This window comes from Otolemur garnettii, unplaced genomic scaffold (genome assembly GCF_000181295.1).
Source record: "Otolemur garnettii isolate 467f Iridium unplaced genomic scaffold, OtoGar3 scaffold00003, whole genome shotgun sequence".
Lineage (NCBI taxonomy): Eukaryota > Metazoa > Chordata > Mammalia > Primates > Galagidae > Otolemur > Otolemur garnettii.
The window spans coordinates 47,347,717-47,366,184 of NW_003852398.1; the positions used below are offsets into that span (position 1 = coordinate 47,347,717).

At 36.3% G+C, this 18,468-nt stretch overlaps 1 protein-coding gene across 1 annotated transcript in view; it reads right to left on the reverse strand.

Annotated features, from left to right (window-relative positions):
• Positions 1-18,468, reverse strand: part of CCDC192 (coiled-coil domain containing 192) — a 210,677-nt gene that overhangs the window by 188,052 nt on the left and 4,157 nt on the right. Inside the window, exon 2 of the mRNA XM_023515302.1 lies at positions 18,083-18,134. Within this exon, the coding sequence (XP_023371070.1) occupies positions 18,083-18,134 (52 nt within the window). The remainder of the gene's footprint in view (positions 1-18,082; positions 18,135-18,468) is intronic.

Sequence of the window (18,468 nt, forward strand, 5' to 3'; positions counted from 1 at the left end):
ATTTGGATCTCAGCATTACAAGATTTGTGGTCACAAAGAAAGTTATTATGGAAGGCTTTTTTCCTAGATTTTCAGTAACATAATCAGAAAAGAATGTAAGAGCACATTGTGAGACAAAAGCTCCAAATATTGTTGTATTCATAAGAAGAAAGATGAACAGGATCCAGAATGTAATCACCACTGACATAGATATTTCTATTTTAAGGAAGATTCCAAGTAGTAACTGCCCCCAGGGAAAGCAAGCTGTTCTAGAATTTAAAGCATTCCTTAGGCACTTGAGACAAGATAGGACTTAGTCCTTTCCAAAGAGTGTTTCTGAACCCCATTTGATTTTAAAATATCTTACAATTTAATTTTCCTTTGCATTAAGTGTATGACTCAAGAGAATTGTATTCCCTAACTGAAAAATACAGTGTGTCCAGTTATTCAATAACAGACACACAAGAATCATCCCAACATTAATGGAGTGCCCTTTTATACATAAGGCCCAGAGCTAAACCTTAGAGGCTAAAGATTATTAATCCTTTCAGGAATGCATAAGTATGATGAAAGTTGAGAACTGGATCAGAGGTGGTCCAATAAATGGATTTTAATATTATAAGGATGGGAGAGGAGAAACAAAAAAATGTGTTCAGCATCATCTCTGTGCCACAGATATTTTGCATATTAAATTTAGATAATAAAAAGGCATAAAAAATGAAAGTAAAAATCCAGATTTTCACCAACCAATGATTGCTAGATTTGAAATATTACCTTTTCTAATATTGTGTGTGTATTCTTATAAGATGCATACCATATAAAATCTGGATTCCTACTATACATGTGAATTTGTGATCATTTTGAATGAACAGTATGTCACAGATGTAATCTATATTTCATAAATGTCACTTCCCTTAATTTTTTATCTTTAAAACTACCATAATTTTTACAGGTCACAATAAATTCCTTCAGGGGCATATGCAGTTGTTGCTTATGTTGGATAATGCTATAATAAACATATTTCTACACATATCTTTGTGACCTTATTTTATATTTTCTTACTACAAATTAAAAAAAATGATTACTGGATTTTAAAGAGTATATCCTTGCCACATATTTGAGACTACATTCCTCAAACAAACCCACCCACCACCAATATATGAGGCTCTAAGTCTCCTACATCTTCGGCAAAGACATTTTAATATTTTTCATGTTTGTCAAACTTACAGGTAAATGTGACATCTAAGTTTTGAAAATGTTTGTTTATTTACAATTGAGTTTAGAAATCTTATTTGAGATTTACAAGTATGGATATCTTACTGGGTCTGGTTTTGTAGGTATGCTTTACATCCTTTATCCATTTTCTATTTAAGTTCTAGTCTTTTCCTCATTGATTTATAAGACCTTAATACATCAAAGGTATTGCAATAGGTGCTACAAATAGTTTTCTATTACTTATTTGGAATATTTGTGAATGCTTCTTAAATGGGTTAAAATGGTGGTAAAGGGTAAGTTTCCTTGTAAGATACAGAATTTTCAAAGACTACATTGTTTTGTTTTTTTTGGTGCATTAATGCATAACCTTTGTTCAAGGAGACAGCCAATTTTTTGAAGAAGCAAGCTCTAATCAAAACTTGGAGAAACTTTCCATTTCTCTTAACTTTACTAAGTACAGATAACATATCACATTGATTGAAAGTCTTAAATGTATTTCAAAATAACCAATTGTCTCTGATACCTGATCTAACACAAGCAGTTCAGCTATTGACATGAAGACCTGGGGCTATTATTCCCAGCAGCAAGTGTCCGTTAAACAGAACTATCAAAATAAATTAAGCCAATGTTATCTAATCTGCCTGGTGACGCTGAGAGCAACCAGAGGTCACGCCTTCTCCCTAAGAGCCTGCATCCTTGTGCTGTTCACCCCCTGCGAACCCCATTTCCTGCCAACCGCTCACCAACCATCGGGAGAGAACCTCCCAAGGGGAAATGTACCCTCTGGGAAAGGCTAGATTAAGTAACTGTCTTAGCCCTTGAGAAGGGTGTCCTTTCTCAAGGAAATTTTGAACAGTTTTGGAAAGTACGTTTTTCAGGTCACAGCAATTGAATTGTTCTCTCAAAGTAAGGCTGATTGATTAGATGGATCCCAACACACAAGTACCCCACCCAGTCTTCCTCTGATCTAAATGTTCAGGTTTCAAAGGATGAATAAAATACATGTGAGAGTCGCTTTCATCCAAGATATTAGTACAGAGTAGCCCTTGACCTCTAAGTATATGTATTTAATTTCTATCCTTTTTTCATCTCAAAATTACCTTCCTACTATACACACACACTTCTCAACCTTCCACCCTCATAGAAAATAAAATGTATCAATTCTACACAGCACAAATTAGCATGCTTTCCCCAAGTTATGCCAGTTGTTTGGAACTTTTTGCCATTTGAAGGAGCCAAGTGGAGGAAGAAATGCCAGTGGCATCTGATGAAACAGATTTGAAGATACTCAAATGCTTCAGTTTTTAGAGGTCCTTTATAACACTGCTGCCTCCTGGGGAAATTCTGAAAAACATCTATCTGTAAACAATCTATTTCAGCACCACATGTTTTCTAAATTTCTTTGCCTGTTGACATTTTAAAAAATTAAAAGAACACATTTGCATGAAGACAGGACCTTTTGTTTCTTATATATTTACCATATCATAGAAATCACAAATGAAATAGGGCATGTTGCCCAAATGCTTGTGAAGGATCATTTTCTAAAGAATATTCTGCCCAGTTCTTCGGTCAACCTCATCTTAAACTGCTAAGATCTTTTTTTTTTTTAATGGATTCTACTTTCAAATTAAATAGAATTTGTTAAAATGAGAACTTCTGGAATTAATGATTTCCTTTATTTTGTGCTATAGTATATCCTTTCTTAGATTTAATTATTATTTTTTTTAACTCAAGCTTTATGTTGCTGTAACTTTCTGTCTACCAAGTATTTCTAAACAATCTTCCATGCACATGATATGATCTTATTTCCACAGCAGTGCAGTTCTTGTGGGTCATGTGATTTCTTTGGTCAATGAAAGGGGAAGAGAGTGACAGGTATAACTTTGGGGGGGAGCACTCACTGTGACAGTTTGTCCCTTCCTTCCCAATGCTGGATTCCCTGATGAATCATCCATCCAAAGAGTCCCTTAGATCCCCTATCCCTCCCACCTTGGATGGGTCTGTAAAGGAGAAGTAAACTATTAAGGAGAATAAAATATTAAGAATTTAGCCAGTTGCATCTAACAACTTTCCAAAAATATAATAATAATCAAGTTAAATCAAAATCAATTAAGGTTTTGATCTTTATAGATACCAGTTAAGAAAAAAATTCCCACCAATTACAATATACTATTTCTGCTATAACCCTTCTCTAACTGCTTGATCTAAAAATCTGTGGAAAAGTTATTTCTGAATAGAATTTAGGCTACATTATTTAAACTGGGTAAAGATGGTTATACAGGCACAAGGATGGGGATAGGATCAGGGGAGTATGAATTGAATCAATTCTCCATTTATTGTAAGATTGCAACATGTAAGTAGCTATGTGAGAGGTTGAACAATGGATGGGAACTCCAACTAACATCTCATCTCCCAAGATCTTGGGAGATAACACTATTTCTCTTTAGCTGAAGTCTCTAGAGGTAAAGATTCAATTTGTATACTACTTGTGGGTTTTTATTATTACTATTATTATTTTTGCTAGCAGAAAGTACATGTTTCAGATTGAATATATAAATATTACCATGTTTTGTTAAATAAAGTATTTTACTTCCTTAATGTTTGTAAATAGATATTTATTAAATCCCTTAATTATATTAAGAAAGATTTTTCTAAAGGGCTGTCAAAGTTACTATGATATTTTCTGTTCATATTTTTCATCCTACCCTCAGTGTCAGCACATGGCTATTTAGCACATTTCTTTCTTTCTTTCTTTCTTTCTTTCTTTCTTTTTTTTTTTTTTTTTTGGCCAGGGCTGGGTTTGAACCCACCACCTCTGGCATATGGGGCCGGCTCCTTACTCCTTGAGCCAGAGGCTTTCCATCCAAAAAACTGCATTCATTTAATTATGGCCTGCTCTGATTTTATGATTATATGAGGTTAGGGTCCTAGGAAATACTCTGAAAGAGAGATTTGGCTGCAGAGGGCTTATTAAGATGGTATTTATAAAGGAAGGAGAGAAGCAAGACTACCACAGAGGCTTCAGCCAATCCCAAGGGGAGAACTGAAATTGTCCCCAGTCTAAGCAAGGAGGCCAGGTCTTGGTCCTCTATCAGTCATTGAATGCAGGTTGATGAACCTAAGGTAATGTATGCCTTAAGGCAATGGCGTTCTTCAGCTGAGGGGAATTCCTGGGGAGAGACTCAGCTGTGAATCATCAGTAGCCAAACTTAACTATAAATGGATCAGAGACCTAAATACAAAAACCAAAACATACTAGGGGCATATGACCTACCAAAATTAAATCATGAAAAAATGGAAAACCTGAACAGACCAATAACCAGCAATGACACTGAAAGTCTACTAAACCATCCAAAGAACTAATACCAGTTCTTCCTAAGCTATTCCAAACAACTGAAATGAGGAAATTCTCCCTAACTCATTATATGAGGCTAGCATCACTCCAATAACAAAGCCAGACAAGGAAACTACAGGCCAATATCCCTAATGAACGTAGATGCAAAAATCTTCAACAAAATATCAGCAAACTAAATCCAGATTATGGATGGCAAGTAAAAAGAATGGAATTGAGGAGATGGTAGAGTATCATCTGAAAGCAACCCCCTCCACACACAAAATTCAGGACCTGAATCAAAAATTCGCTAAAGAGAAAGATAACATTAGAAAAGAAATAATATAATGTAAAGAAATGAAAAAGTCACTTAGGATTGGTTGTAACAGCTCACACCTGTAAGCCTAGCACTTTGGGAGTACAGGGTGGGTGGATCGCCTGAGCTTAGGAGTTTGAGACCAGCCTAAGTGAGACCCATCTCTACTGAAAACAGAAAAAATAGCCTAACCTTGTGGCAGGTGCCTGTAGTCTCAGCTACTGGGGAGGCTGAGGTAAGAGGACTGCTTGAGCCCAAGAGTTTGAGGTTTCTGTGAGCTATGATGACACCATGGCACTCTACCCAAAATGACAGAGTGAAACTGTCTCAAAAGAAAAAGTCACTTAGGAAATTTCAAAACACACCAGAAATATTTAACAACAGACTAGAGCAAGCAGAAGAAGGGATTTCAAGGCTTGTAGGCAAGGATTTTGAGGTAAGCCAGTCAGGAAACATGCAAAAAAAAAAAAAAAAAAAAAGAACAAGGATGAATGAACAATCACTGCAAGAAATATGAATTATGCAGTTGAACTAATAATAAGAATTTTAGGTATCCCTGAGGGAGAAGAAAAAGCAATAAGCATGGAAAACTTATTTTAGCGAATAATAGAGGAAAAGTTCTCTGGTATTGCTAGAGGCTTAGATATCTAGATATAAGATGGTCATTTAACAGCAGGAAGATTCATAGAAAATAGGACATCACCGAGACATATAGTCATCAGCCTGACCAAGGTCACAGAGAAGGAGGAAATACTCCAAGCCACAAGACAAATGAAACAAGTTAGTTACAAGGAAAATCCATCAGACTAATAGCAAACCTCTCAGAAGACACCTTCCAAGCCAGAAGGGATGAGGTCTCCGTATTAGTCTTCTTAAATGGAATAACTGCCAGCTAAGAATTTTGTGTCCCATAAAACTAAGTTTCATAAATGAAGGAGAAATAAAGTCTTTCCCAGATGAGCAAACACTAAGAGAATTTGTCACACTAGATATACCCTGTAGGAAATGCCTAAAAGTGCTCTATATGTGTAAAGCAACAATCATACCCACCAATAGAAAAACATGTGAAAGTTAAAGATTCCAATGCTTATAAAATAGTAAAACAAGGAAAAAAACAAAGAAACTTATCAAGTATCATTCAACATGATGAACAGAGTCATATCTCAAATATCAATACTAATATTTAACAGTCTTAATACTCCTTTAAAATGATATAGAATTCTGAATGGATGAATAAACACACCCCAAGCACTTGCTATCTCAAAAAAACTCACCTAACTCACAAGGATTCTCATAGACTCAAGGTAAAAGGATGGAAAAAATAATACTCCACATGGATAGAAAGAAAAAGTGAGCAAGAGTAGATTTTCATATCAGGTAAGACAGACTTTAATCAACAATGATAAAAAGAAAAGACAAAGATAGTCATTATATAATGATAAAGGAAATGATTCAGTAAGATGATATAATAATTCTGAATATTTATTTGCACCTAACATAGGAGCTACCAAGTTCATAAATAAAATACTACTAGATCAAAGCAAAGAAAACAACAACACTATAATTAGTGGGGACTTCAATACTCCACTGACAGGACTGGATAGATCATCGAGGCTGGAGATCAACAAAGAAACATTGGGCTTAAATGGAACTCCAGAACAAATGGACCTACCAGACATCTACAGAATATTCTACCTCAAAACTTCAGCATATACTGCACAACACACATTCTTCTTATAAGTACATGGAATATTTTCCAAGATAGATCATATGTTAATGTGCAAAGAAAGTCTCAGGAAATTCAGAAAAATACAAATCATTCCATGTATCTTCTCATGGAATAAAATTAGAAGTTAATTCCGAGAGGAACTTTCAAATCTACATGAAGTCATGAAAATTAAATAACCTGCTGCTCAATGATGCTTGGGTCAATGACAAAATTAAGATAGAAATCAAAAGTTTTTTGAACTGAATAATCATTACGCAAGCATCCAAAATCTATGGCATACAATAAAAGTAGTGTTAAGACTAAAATTTATAGTTTTAAATGCTTACAAAAAAAAAAGAAAGAAAGAGGGGGAGGGAGGGATGAAGGAAGGAAAGAAGAAAGGAAGGAAGGAAGGAAGGAAGACAGATCACAAACTAACAATTTAGTGTTATACCTCAAGGAACTAGAAAAAGAAGAACATGTCAAACCCAAAGCCAGCAGAAAAAAATAAATAAACCTCAGAACTAGATGAAACAGAAAACAAACAAACAAAAATACAAAGGATCAATGAAACAAAAAGTGGGTGCTTTGAACAGATAAAAAAATGTTGATAGACCTCTAGGTACATTAACCAGAAATAGAGAACATAGCGTCCAAATGAGCTCATTCAAAAATGAAAAAGGAGACAATACAAATGATAACACAGAAATAAAAAATAATCATCTGTGACTACTATGAAAATCTCTATGCACACAAACTAGAAAATGTAGAGGAAATGAATAAATTCCTGAAAAACACACAACCTCCCAAGCCTGAAACAGAAAGAAATAGAAATCCTGAACAAGTAGTAACAAGCAATGAGCAGTAATATGGAAACACTAGTAACATACTTATCAAGAAAAAATTCTCAGACCAGACAGATTCACAACCAAATTCTACCAGTTCCTACAAAGAACTGGTACCTGTCATAGAGAAATTACTCTGTAACATTGAAAAGGAGGAGATCCTCCCTAACTCACTCTGTGAACCAGCATCACCTTGATCCCAAAGCCAGGAAAGAACACAACAAATAGAAACCTACAAACAAATACCCCGGGGAACATAGACACAAAAATCTTCAATAAAATACTAACAAACCAAATTCAATAGCAAATCAAAAAGATTATTCACCATGATCATGTGGGTTTCATTCCCAAGATGCAAAGATGATCCAACATATGCAAACCAATAAGTGTGATTTATTGCAAAACCCCCCCCCAAAAAAAATGACCACATGCTGATCTCAATGCTGAGAAAGCATTCAATCAAAATCCAGCACAATTTGTTGATAAAAATTTTCAACAAACATAGAGGAAACATAACACAAAATTTAAAAGCCATATTATGACAAACCCACAGCAAATATCAAACTGAATGGGGAAAAGTTGAAAGCATTCCCAGTAACAACTGGAACAAGATAAGGTGCCCATTGCTACTACTTCTATTTAACATAGTATTGTAAGTCGGCCTATCCAAAATAATCAGGCAAGAGAAAGAAATAAAGACCATCCAAATGGAAAGATGAGGCCAAACTATTTCTGTTTGCGATTTGGTATCTAAAACATTCTAAAGACACCGCAAAAGACTTCTAGAATTGTTACATAAATCCAGCAAAGTCTCAGGTTACAAAAATCAGTGTACACAGATCAGTAGCATTTATATATACCAATAACAGTCAAGCTGGGAGTGAAATCAAGAACCTAATACCATTACAACAACAACAAAGAAAATAAAATTCTTAGTAACATACTTAACCAAAGAGGTGAAAGATTTTTTTCAAGGAGAACTACAAGATACTGATGAAAGAAGTCATAGATGCCCCAAACAAATGGAAAAATATCCCATTCTCATCCCATGGATTGGAAGAATCAACATTATTAAAATGTCCATGCTGAGTGTCCATACTAAAATGCCCAAAGTGATTTACAGATTTAACGTGATTCCCATTAATATATCAGTATTCACAGATTCTAAGCTTCATTTTGAACTAAAAAGGAACACAGATAGCCAAAACCATCTAAAACAAAAAGGTCAAATCTGAAGGTATCACAATACATGACTCCATATTATACTACAAGGCTATAGTAACCCAAACATCATGCTACTAATATAAAATTAAAGATTGTAGCAGCCCATATAGATTATGGCTAGGAAGAGTGAGAGTTAAAAGAAATACCTGTATAGCTCAATAATGGAACAGTTGGTGAAAGGGCATGGAGAGAGATTTAGCTCTCCTAACAAGCATGAGAGCTCGCAAGATAAGAGCATTGGTGAATTGGCAGTCTCTACACCTGTGGTGTTGAGAGGCACCAGATCAGCCATATATTAGGTTGGAGGAGAAGGTAGTTGGGGGCATGTGATTCTATCATGGACACACTTACTCTGACTCTATCTCCTCTTCTGCCTGTAGAATGCCAGCACAGCGTCTCTCTGCTGAAGATTACCAAGCTCTGCTAAAGACTAAGATCTATCTTTCTAAGAAGACTGCTTTACTCTCTCTAAGACACATACACACACACACACTCTCTCTCTCCAGCTAAAGTAGATAGCCCTCAGGCACCTAAGAGAAACTGTTACTGAGCAAGGAGCTTAGTGGTCCGCGTCCAGAACCTACCTAAGCTAGGCCTGAGACCTGGCCAGTCCTGGGCCCTGACAAAAGACAAAGACCAAAAGAACAGAATAAACAACCCATCAATAAAACCATCTATCTGCAACTGATCTTTGACAAAGTGGACAACATACACTGGGGAATGGAAGCCATATTCAATAAATGGTGCTTGGAAAATTGGATAGCCACATGCAGAAGAATGAAACAGGACCCATATCTCTTGTCATATACAAATATTAATTCAAGATGGATTAAAGACTTAAATATAAGGCATGAAATTATAAAAATTCTGGAGGACAACATAGCTAAAACTCATCTAGGCATTGGCCAGAGCAAGGAATTTATCACTATGACTTCAAAGACAAAACAGAAAAAAAAAAAAAAAAGTGACTTAATTAAATTAAAAAGCTTCTGCACAGTGAAGGAAATAATTAGCAAAGTAAATAAACCTATACAATGGAGGAAAATATTTGTTAAATATACCTTCACAAAGGGCTAATATCCAGACTCTACAAAGAATTCAAACACATCAGAAAGAAAAAAGCAAACAACTCCATTAAAAAAGTAGCCAAAAGAATAGAATCTTTACCAAAAAAGATAGAGAAACAGGTACAACGAGTATTATTTGGATGATGGGCACATTTGTAGTCCTAACTCAAGCCGTGTAATAAAAACATTTGTCCTCCCTTAATATTTTGAAATTAAAAAAAAAAAAAGACAAATGGCCAACAAACACACAAAAAAGGGCTCAGCATCAGTAATCATCAGGGAAATGCAAATTTAAACCACAATAAGATACCACTACCTGTGTCAGAATGCCCATTACCAAGTCAAAAAACAATAGATGCTGGCATGGATGTAAAAAGAAAGGAATGCTCATACACTATGTGGGACTGTAAATTAGTACAATATCTATGGAAAACAGTATGACAATTTCTCAAAGAAATAAATGTCGACTTATCATTTGATCCAGCAGTCTCACTACTGGGTAGGTAGCTACCCAAAGGAAAAGATGTCTTCATCAAAAAGACACTGGTGCTCAAATGTTATCACATCACAATTCACAATTGCAAAGACGTCCAATAAAATAAAATAAAATAATGCAGGCATAATTCAGTTTTTCCAAAGGCATGGCTTTTGACTTTGATTTTGTCATTCAATTGTGTCTAGAAAATTACAAACCACCCCCCAAATTCTACACAGTTAACCAGGTAAAATGTCATTTTAAAATTAAAATAAAAAATTCCCTTAAAAGAAGTTTCTGCATAGCAAAGGATGCAATCACAGTATGAAGAAATGACCTACAAAAAGGGAGAAAATATTTGCATACTATGCATCTGAGAAGGGATCAACCTAGGATATATGAGAAATTTAAGTCAATTGCAAAACCTAATGATCCAATTAAATATGGGGAAAAGATCTCAACAGATATTTCTCAAAAAAAGACACATAAATGGTATGTGGAAAAATGCTCAAAATCACTAATTATCAGGAAAATGATAAAACAACAATGGTATATCATCTTACTCTAGTTGGAATGAATACTATTAAAAGGAAAAAAAAGACAAATGCTGGCAAGGGTGTGAAGAAAGGGAAACTCTTATGTATTGCTTTTGGGAATGTAAATTAGTATAGCCACTATGAAAAATAGTATGATAGTTCCTCAAAAATTAAAAATAGAACACCATATGAACTAGAATTCCTACTACTGGATATAACTCCAAAGAAAATGAAACTATGTGTGGAAGAGATATCTGCACATCCATGTTTACTACAGCACAATTTGCAATAGCCAAGACAAGGAATCAACCTAAGTGTTCATCAATGGATGGATAGATAAAGAAAATATGGTATATTAACACAATTGACTACTGTTTAGCCTGTCACTAGCAAAATGGATGAACCTGGAGGACATTATGACAAATGAAATTCATAGGCACAGAAAGGAAAGACAAAACACTGCATGATTTCACATATATGAAGAAATCAAAACAGTTTATCTCACAGAAATAAAGAATAGGAAAGTGGCATAAGAGGCTGAGAAGGGTGAGAGGATAACAAAGGGATGGGGAAAGGCTGGGTAATAGATGCAAAGTTATAGTTAGGAAAGAGGAATAAGTTTTAGTGTTCCATTGCACAGTAGAGCAAAGATAGTTAAAAGTAATATGTTGCATATCTCAAAATAGCTGGACTAGAGAATTGTAAATGAAATGATAAATGTCTGAGGTGATAGAATCAAAGTCTGACAATTAAGTCCATGAACTCATCCTAGAAAAAGTGGTACATACTTCATTGCTGAATATCACTACTGTCACCCTTGAAGTACTCCCCTTGGGAAGCTGTGCACCAATCTCAGCACCTGGTCCACCCTCCAAGACAATTTTGGAACTCTTTTTCTAGAATGGTTATCAGAGCTGTCATTGTATTACCCTTGATGACATTAATGTCATCAAAACATCTTTCAATATTTCTTTTATCTTCAGGTAAAGAAAAAAGTCACTGAGGGCAAGATCAGGGGAGTAGGGAGGCTGTTCCAATGGAGTTATTTGTTTACTGGCTAAAAACTCACTCACAAATAGTGCTATGTGAGCTGCTGTATTGTCAGAATGGAAAAGCCACACCTTTCTCATGCCAAGATTTTCAGTTAAGATTTTCCTGCTTCTGTATCAATGTTTACTTGGTTTGCTATGCTTCTCACAATCAGCCTGCGATTTTAACACACAACTGGGCACATTTTTGCAATGTTTTCATCAGTTCTGTTTGTTACTGGCAGCACTGACCATTCTTCATCAATGACACTTTCCCTCCCTCAGAAAAATATTGAACTCATTTTCTTCATGGCATTATCCCCATAACTTGGGCTAACATATCCCCAATTTCACTTCCATTCTTGCCATGTCTAAGAAGAAATTTAATGTTTGTTCATTGCTCTAATTCAAACTTCAATGTTCTCCTGACAGCACACAAAAACATGTGACAATAGTGAACGCTACTCAGCAAGACACCGCCACATGTCAACATGCACACAGCTGTGAAACACTGATATACCAAGGTTATGAAACCTTAGCAAGTTGTTTATACAGTGCTACCAATGTAAGCACATGGTACAAGTTCACAAATTTAATTGTTAGGCCTCATATGCTAATTACCACAATTGGATCATTACACATTGTATTTGTGTATCAAAACATCACACTGTACTCCACAAATATACACAATTATGTGTTAATTTTTTTAAAGGAAAGAAACAGAAATGGGGGGGAAATCTCTAAAATTACAAAACTTCTAGAAGAAAACTTAGGAGGAAATATTTGTGAGCTTGGGCAAAGATTTCTTAGGTCAGATACCAAAAGCGTGATCCATGAAAGTACAAATTGATGAATTAAATGTCATTAAAACTAAAAGCTTCTGCTCTTCTAAAAACACTGTTAAGAGAAGAAAAAGAGTAAGCTGCAAAAATACTTGCAAAACATATCTGAAAAACTACTCAAATCCAGAATATATTTTTTAAAAATTACTATTAAGAAACAAGCAATACAGCTTAAAAATGACCTAGAGATTTGAATAGATATCAAAGAGATATAAAGGTGGCAAACAAGCAAATTAAAATATGCTCAACATCATTTGTTTTTAAGGATATGCAAATAAGTCTATAAAGCTATAACTATCATAATGGCTAAAATTATAATAAAAAGGTCTAGTTTAGTAGGGTTGGAAAAATGCAGATAAAGTGAACCTTTTATACACTGCTAGCAATAATGTAAAATGGTACAACCACGTTAGAAAATAGGTACCTTTTAAAAAGGTTAAAAGTATACTTTCCACATGATTCAACCATTCCACTCATGGGTATTTATCCAGGAGAAAAGGAAGCATACAAGGGTAGGCCTTCTTCTTTTCTTTCTTTGGAATGCCACCCCATCTCCTTGCTCTCTTCTCTCTCTTTCTCCATTCTCTTTCTCTCTCTTACCCCTTCTCTCCTTCTAAGAAGGCAAAGTAAACTTTATACTTTTATGGCCTATAGAAAAGAATGAGCACATCCATACAAAGACTTGCGCACGAATGTTTATAGCAGCCTTCTTCATAAGAGCCAAAACCCCCAAAATAACTAAGTATCAGTCAACAGGCAAAGGAACTATCTTCGTCCATTCCACATTGCTATAAAAGAATATCTTCCATTTATAATGAAAAGAGGTTTATTTTTCTCATGGCTCTGCAGGCTGTATGAGAAACATGGTACCGGCATCTGCTCAGCTTCTGCTGAGGCCCTCAGGCTGCTTCCACACACAGTAGAAGTCCAAGGGGAGCAGGCATGTGCAAAGATCTCGTGGTGAGGGGGAAACAGGAGAGGCTGGACAGAGAGTTGCCAGGTTCTTTTTAACTACCAGCATTTTCAGGAATAGAGTGAGAAGTTCCCCAACAGAGGGCATTGGTCTATTCATGAGGGATCTGTTCTTAATACACAAAGACCCATTAGACCCCTCTCCAACACCAGGGATCAAATTTCAACATGAGATTTGCTAGGGGACAAATAAACCACATCCAAACTATAGCAAGGATGAACAAATTTGTACATCCAACATAATGGGATAAAATTTTGTAGTAAAAGGGAACTGTTCATGCATTCTAGGACATGGATAAATTCCCAATTAATTCCTCTGAGTGAAAGAAGACAATAAAAAAGGGTCCATATTATATGCCTCTACTTATATAAAGCTCAAGAAAATTCTTGAGGGATATGGACAGGAGGGAAGAGCAGGTGGAGGGATTACTATGAGGCATGAGAAACTTTGAGGGTGAAGGATAGGTTCACTACCTTGTGGGATGGCTTCATGTGTGTTTACATATCTCAAAGTTCATCAATGTGCCTACTTTAAATGTATTCATTATATCTCAGTAAAGCTGAAAGAAGGAAAGAGAAGGAAGAAAGAAAAAGGTAGGGGGTAGAGGCAAAACAAGAAAACAAGTTCTGAGATATCACTTCTTACCTATTAGGTTGGTTAAAAAATAAAACAAAATAGCCTATTTCTTAGAACAAGAAAAAATCTTTAGATGTATGTAGAAATACAGTGCAGTAGTACTCTCATTTTAATAATAAATAGGACTATCTACTTTAAAACATCTGAAATTTGAAGTTTATTTAAAATACAAGCAATATATCACCAAGCTTGATTCATTAATGATTTGACAGTTTGCTCATCAAAGGGAAGAATCTCTCTTTTTTTGAAGTTTTTTTTTGGCTGGGGCTGGGTTTGAACCTCTGGCATAAGGGGCTGGCACCCTACTCCTATGAGCCACAGGTGCCACCCAAAGGGAAGAATCTTTTGAAAGTCATCTCAGAGTGTTAAAATCATAGATACCAGACCAGGTGTGGTGGCTCACACCTGCAATTTTAGCACTCTGGGAGGTCAACATGGGTGACATTGCTTGAACTCAGGAGTTCAAGACCAGCCTGAGCAAAGCAAGACCCTGTCTCTAAAAATAGGTGGGTGTCATGGCGGGAGCCTGTGGTCCCAGCCACTTGGAGGCTAAGGCAAGAGAATCGCTTGAGACCAAGAGTTTGAGGTTGATATGAGCTATGATGCCATGGCACTCTCCTAGGGATGACAAAGTGTGAAATTTTTCTGTCTCCCAAAAAAAAGAAAATTTATAGATAACAGAAGTGTGACCAAATATGTTTCCCACAAAGCTAATCGTCTATCACAGCAAGTAGTAAAAGAACAACAGAATTCACGTTATTTGACACCACTTGCTTCCTTCAATCAATTTATCAAATGTCAAATCATTTAGCTACTTTAAGGTCTTGTGGAATGCTGACTTTCTATATAGCAGGCTATGATTTGGATCTCATAGGCCAGAAATTCTAAAAGTACTTTTAATGTCATGGCATGTAATGATCCTTTAATAAAGCCATCACTAAATTACAACCTGAATGCTATAGGGCTTGTGAGATTTTAGAATAAGCCCAGTTTTGCAGAGTGAGTGAAATCCTTCACATGCATCCCAGCACTAATGAATTCATACCCCTATTCTCAGTTTTGGATGTGCTGCTCCACATCACGGGTGACATCATCTGTTTTACATCACTCATTTCCCTGTGAATGTGTCTGAGTTCTCATAAATAGTTTAGAGAAAGCAAACCTTATCCTATTCAAGCCAAGCCTCCTTGCAATAGAATTTTTATTTCCTAAACAATTTCAAATGAGATGATTTATATGCACTAGCTGTTCTGTGAGAAGATGTTAAAATGGAGCAAAGGCAACAGTTTATACTTGTGTGACATTCTAATTCTCCAACAGGCCCAAAGGCGTAGGGTTGAGATAAATGGGGACAACCTGGCACCTGAGAAGTAGATCTAAGTAAAATAAACTCTCCCTGGATTATCCCATAACATTCCCACGATACTGTAGTGAACACATATTCTTTGATCACTAACATTTGGAACTCCTTGAATCTCCATGAATCTCAACTTCTTAATTTCTAAGTTGGTAATAACAATAATATATATTTTTTAAAGTATCAGTATAGTAGGGATGATCCCAGCCACGGCCCTCACATGCTGTTCTAAGGATTCAAAGGAAAGAGTAAGGCAATCATCTAGTTACTACCCTTGGCTCTCAGTCCATTTGTCTATTTCAAAGCATACAGATTGAGAACCATTCTGACACCTAAAATTTTGTCGTGGAGCTGCAGAGACTAAGAAAGCTCAGTCCTTATTTTAGGAATGAACAGTCTATCAAGGGAACCTGCAAGTTCAAGTCAACGCAGAGAACGGTGCAATAAAGGCAGATAAAGAACAACTGTGGCACAAAAGGTGGACTGTGGTTCATTCTGCTGGGGTGGTCCAGAAATCTTCACAGAATTGAAATGATTTCATCACCTCCATCTTCCCCACCACTACTACACACAGTTATTTAAAAGAGACACCTGAGACGCACTTGCAATTTGGTCCCTCATGGCACACAGGATCTGTTCTGCTGAGTTCATGAGTTCTGTGATTTAGAAAGGACGGTGCTGTGGAAGGAGGCAGCAGTCACGTGGATATCTCATGACCTTGGGGTATCTAATCCTAACTTCCTCCAGCTAAATGTATTCTTTTAGAAATATAAAAAGACAGAAACTAAAGCAAAACCAGTTCCTTGGAGCCCTAGGGCTCCCAACCCTGTCAAATATAAATTGGAAGAGGATAGATTCTGAACTCCAGGAAGCTAATTGGAAGCCCCAGGCACACATCCTAAATGTGGTAATTGGCACCTTGTCCTTCTCAGCGTGGATGCAGCCAACAAGAGGATTACCTCTAGGGTGCTGATTGATTAGCACCATTAGCAGAGATTGGTTTTCTGAGGTTTCCCATTTCTGAAACCCAAAGGTCCCAATCACACAGAGAAAAATTGTTTTCCTGTGGTCCAACAAGGGACGTTCTTTAGACAACAGAATCATAAAAAGCTCCATTAAATAAAATGAAAATTCATTATGAGGGCTTTTATTTCCTAGCTGGAAAAAGAGAAATACAAGATTAAATGATTGCTAGCATTAGAAAACACAATTTTAATTAAAACTACATTCTATCAATCCAATTGTGTTTCCCTTTGACTTATTTTTCTTCAACAGAAATCGTCTTTCTGAAAATGATCATGGAAGCGACAGCTATGTCCAGTGGGTCTGGGCCCCGATGAAATGAACTAACCACACTGAGAATAAGAATATTACTACTTTAAGAATAATTTGGGGGCAGAAGTGGGGTTCTGCATGTCTTTCACAAAGGAATCCATTGTTCATAGCTGATGATGCTGGGGTGGGCAGGGAGGGACAGACCAGAGATGCTGAATCCACAAAGAAATAGTCAAATCGCAGAGCACAGTCCCCTGACCCACAGGGAGTCCATTTGAATGCCAGCAATTCAACTAAGTATACTTTGGTACGCTTGTGGGTACTTTACGCAACATTTTCACATCCCAAATATCTTATTTTGAAACAGACTATTTAAATAATATCGTTCTCAGTCTAGAAATGAAAAAAAAAAATAAGGTTCAGATAGTTTAAATGACTTGGCTGCCATCACACAGGTTGGACATGGCACGTGTATATCTGACTCCAAGTGTTTGGACTCTTAGTCCTAGGATTATAACACGCTGCCTCTGCCCTGGTGTTGAAAGCTCCACAAATGTCTCTGGGTGGAGTCTAGAGGGTCCTAAAACTGAATCTAGGGAGCCTGAGAGAAATACAGATAGCTTTTTTTTTTTTCTTTCTTAAGGAAAATTCTCAAACTAACATACAGGTGGAGAGCTAGCATAATGACCTTCCGTGTATCCACCACTCCAGCTTCAACACTTCTTAGCAGCTCACAGTGGGCCTAGGGAGACCCAGTGGTGCTCAGGCAGAAAGGGCCCAGCTTCCCCAGGCCTGAATAACAAGACCTCAAGCATCAGAGCTAAGCCTGTCATCAGCTGACCTGAAAGAGAATGAAACTAAATATATCTGGACTAGACCATGACTTAAACTTAACTAAGCCGAATAATGTGATGTATCTGATTTATAGCACTTAGGTTTGAACTCCAGGATTCCCTCATATAGAATATAAGTGAATATTTCAGAGCAGCCCAGGGTGTTTAACATTGTTGTAGGGCCACAGGGAGCAGCCTGGAGTTTATTACAGGTCACACTTCAAAAGGCCACACCACTTCCCCAAGTTATCACTCCACCCCACTTAACCTTAATCTTCTACTTGGAAAAGAACACTCCGTGTTTCATTTTAAGTATCTATACTAGTAAACTGTGAAAATTAAACTACATCAAGAAAACTTCAATATGAATTAAAGAAGTTAGTTTCATTAATTATGTAAGTGTTTATTTAAAAAAAGAATTCATGCAAATTAGATTTCTTACCGATGCTTGGTTTTTTGGTTCTATATCTGACTCTGAACTGCTTGATGACGGGCTGAAATAGAGAATTTAGAATTCTGAAATTGCGGTTCAGGCACACATGTGCGCATGCGTGCACATCCACCTCCACCACCGCCACCACCCACCCCCCGCCCCCAACACATCAAATAGCTCTTTACACGGTAACATTTAAGATAAATTTTCCAAAGTATTTCCTCCAAATGTCAATTTTTGGACATTTCAAAGGAAATAAAAATAATGGAATGTAAACTTTTCTTGCAGAAGATAAAATAGCCTTTATAGCTTCTCTTGAGAATAAGCAGTCTGAACAGTACAATCTGTTCTGAAAACCTGCAGAATCTCTTATTCAACTAAAACAAAAAAAAAAA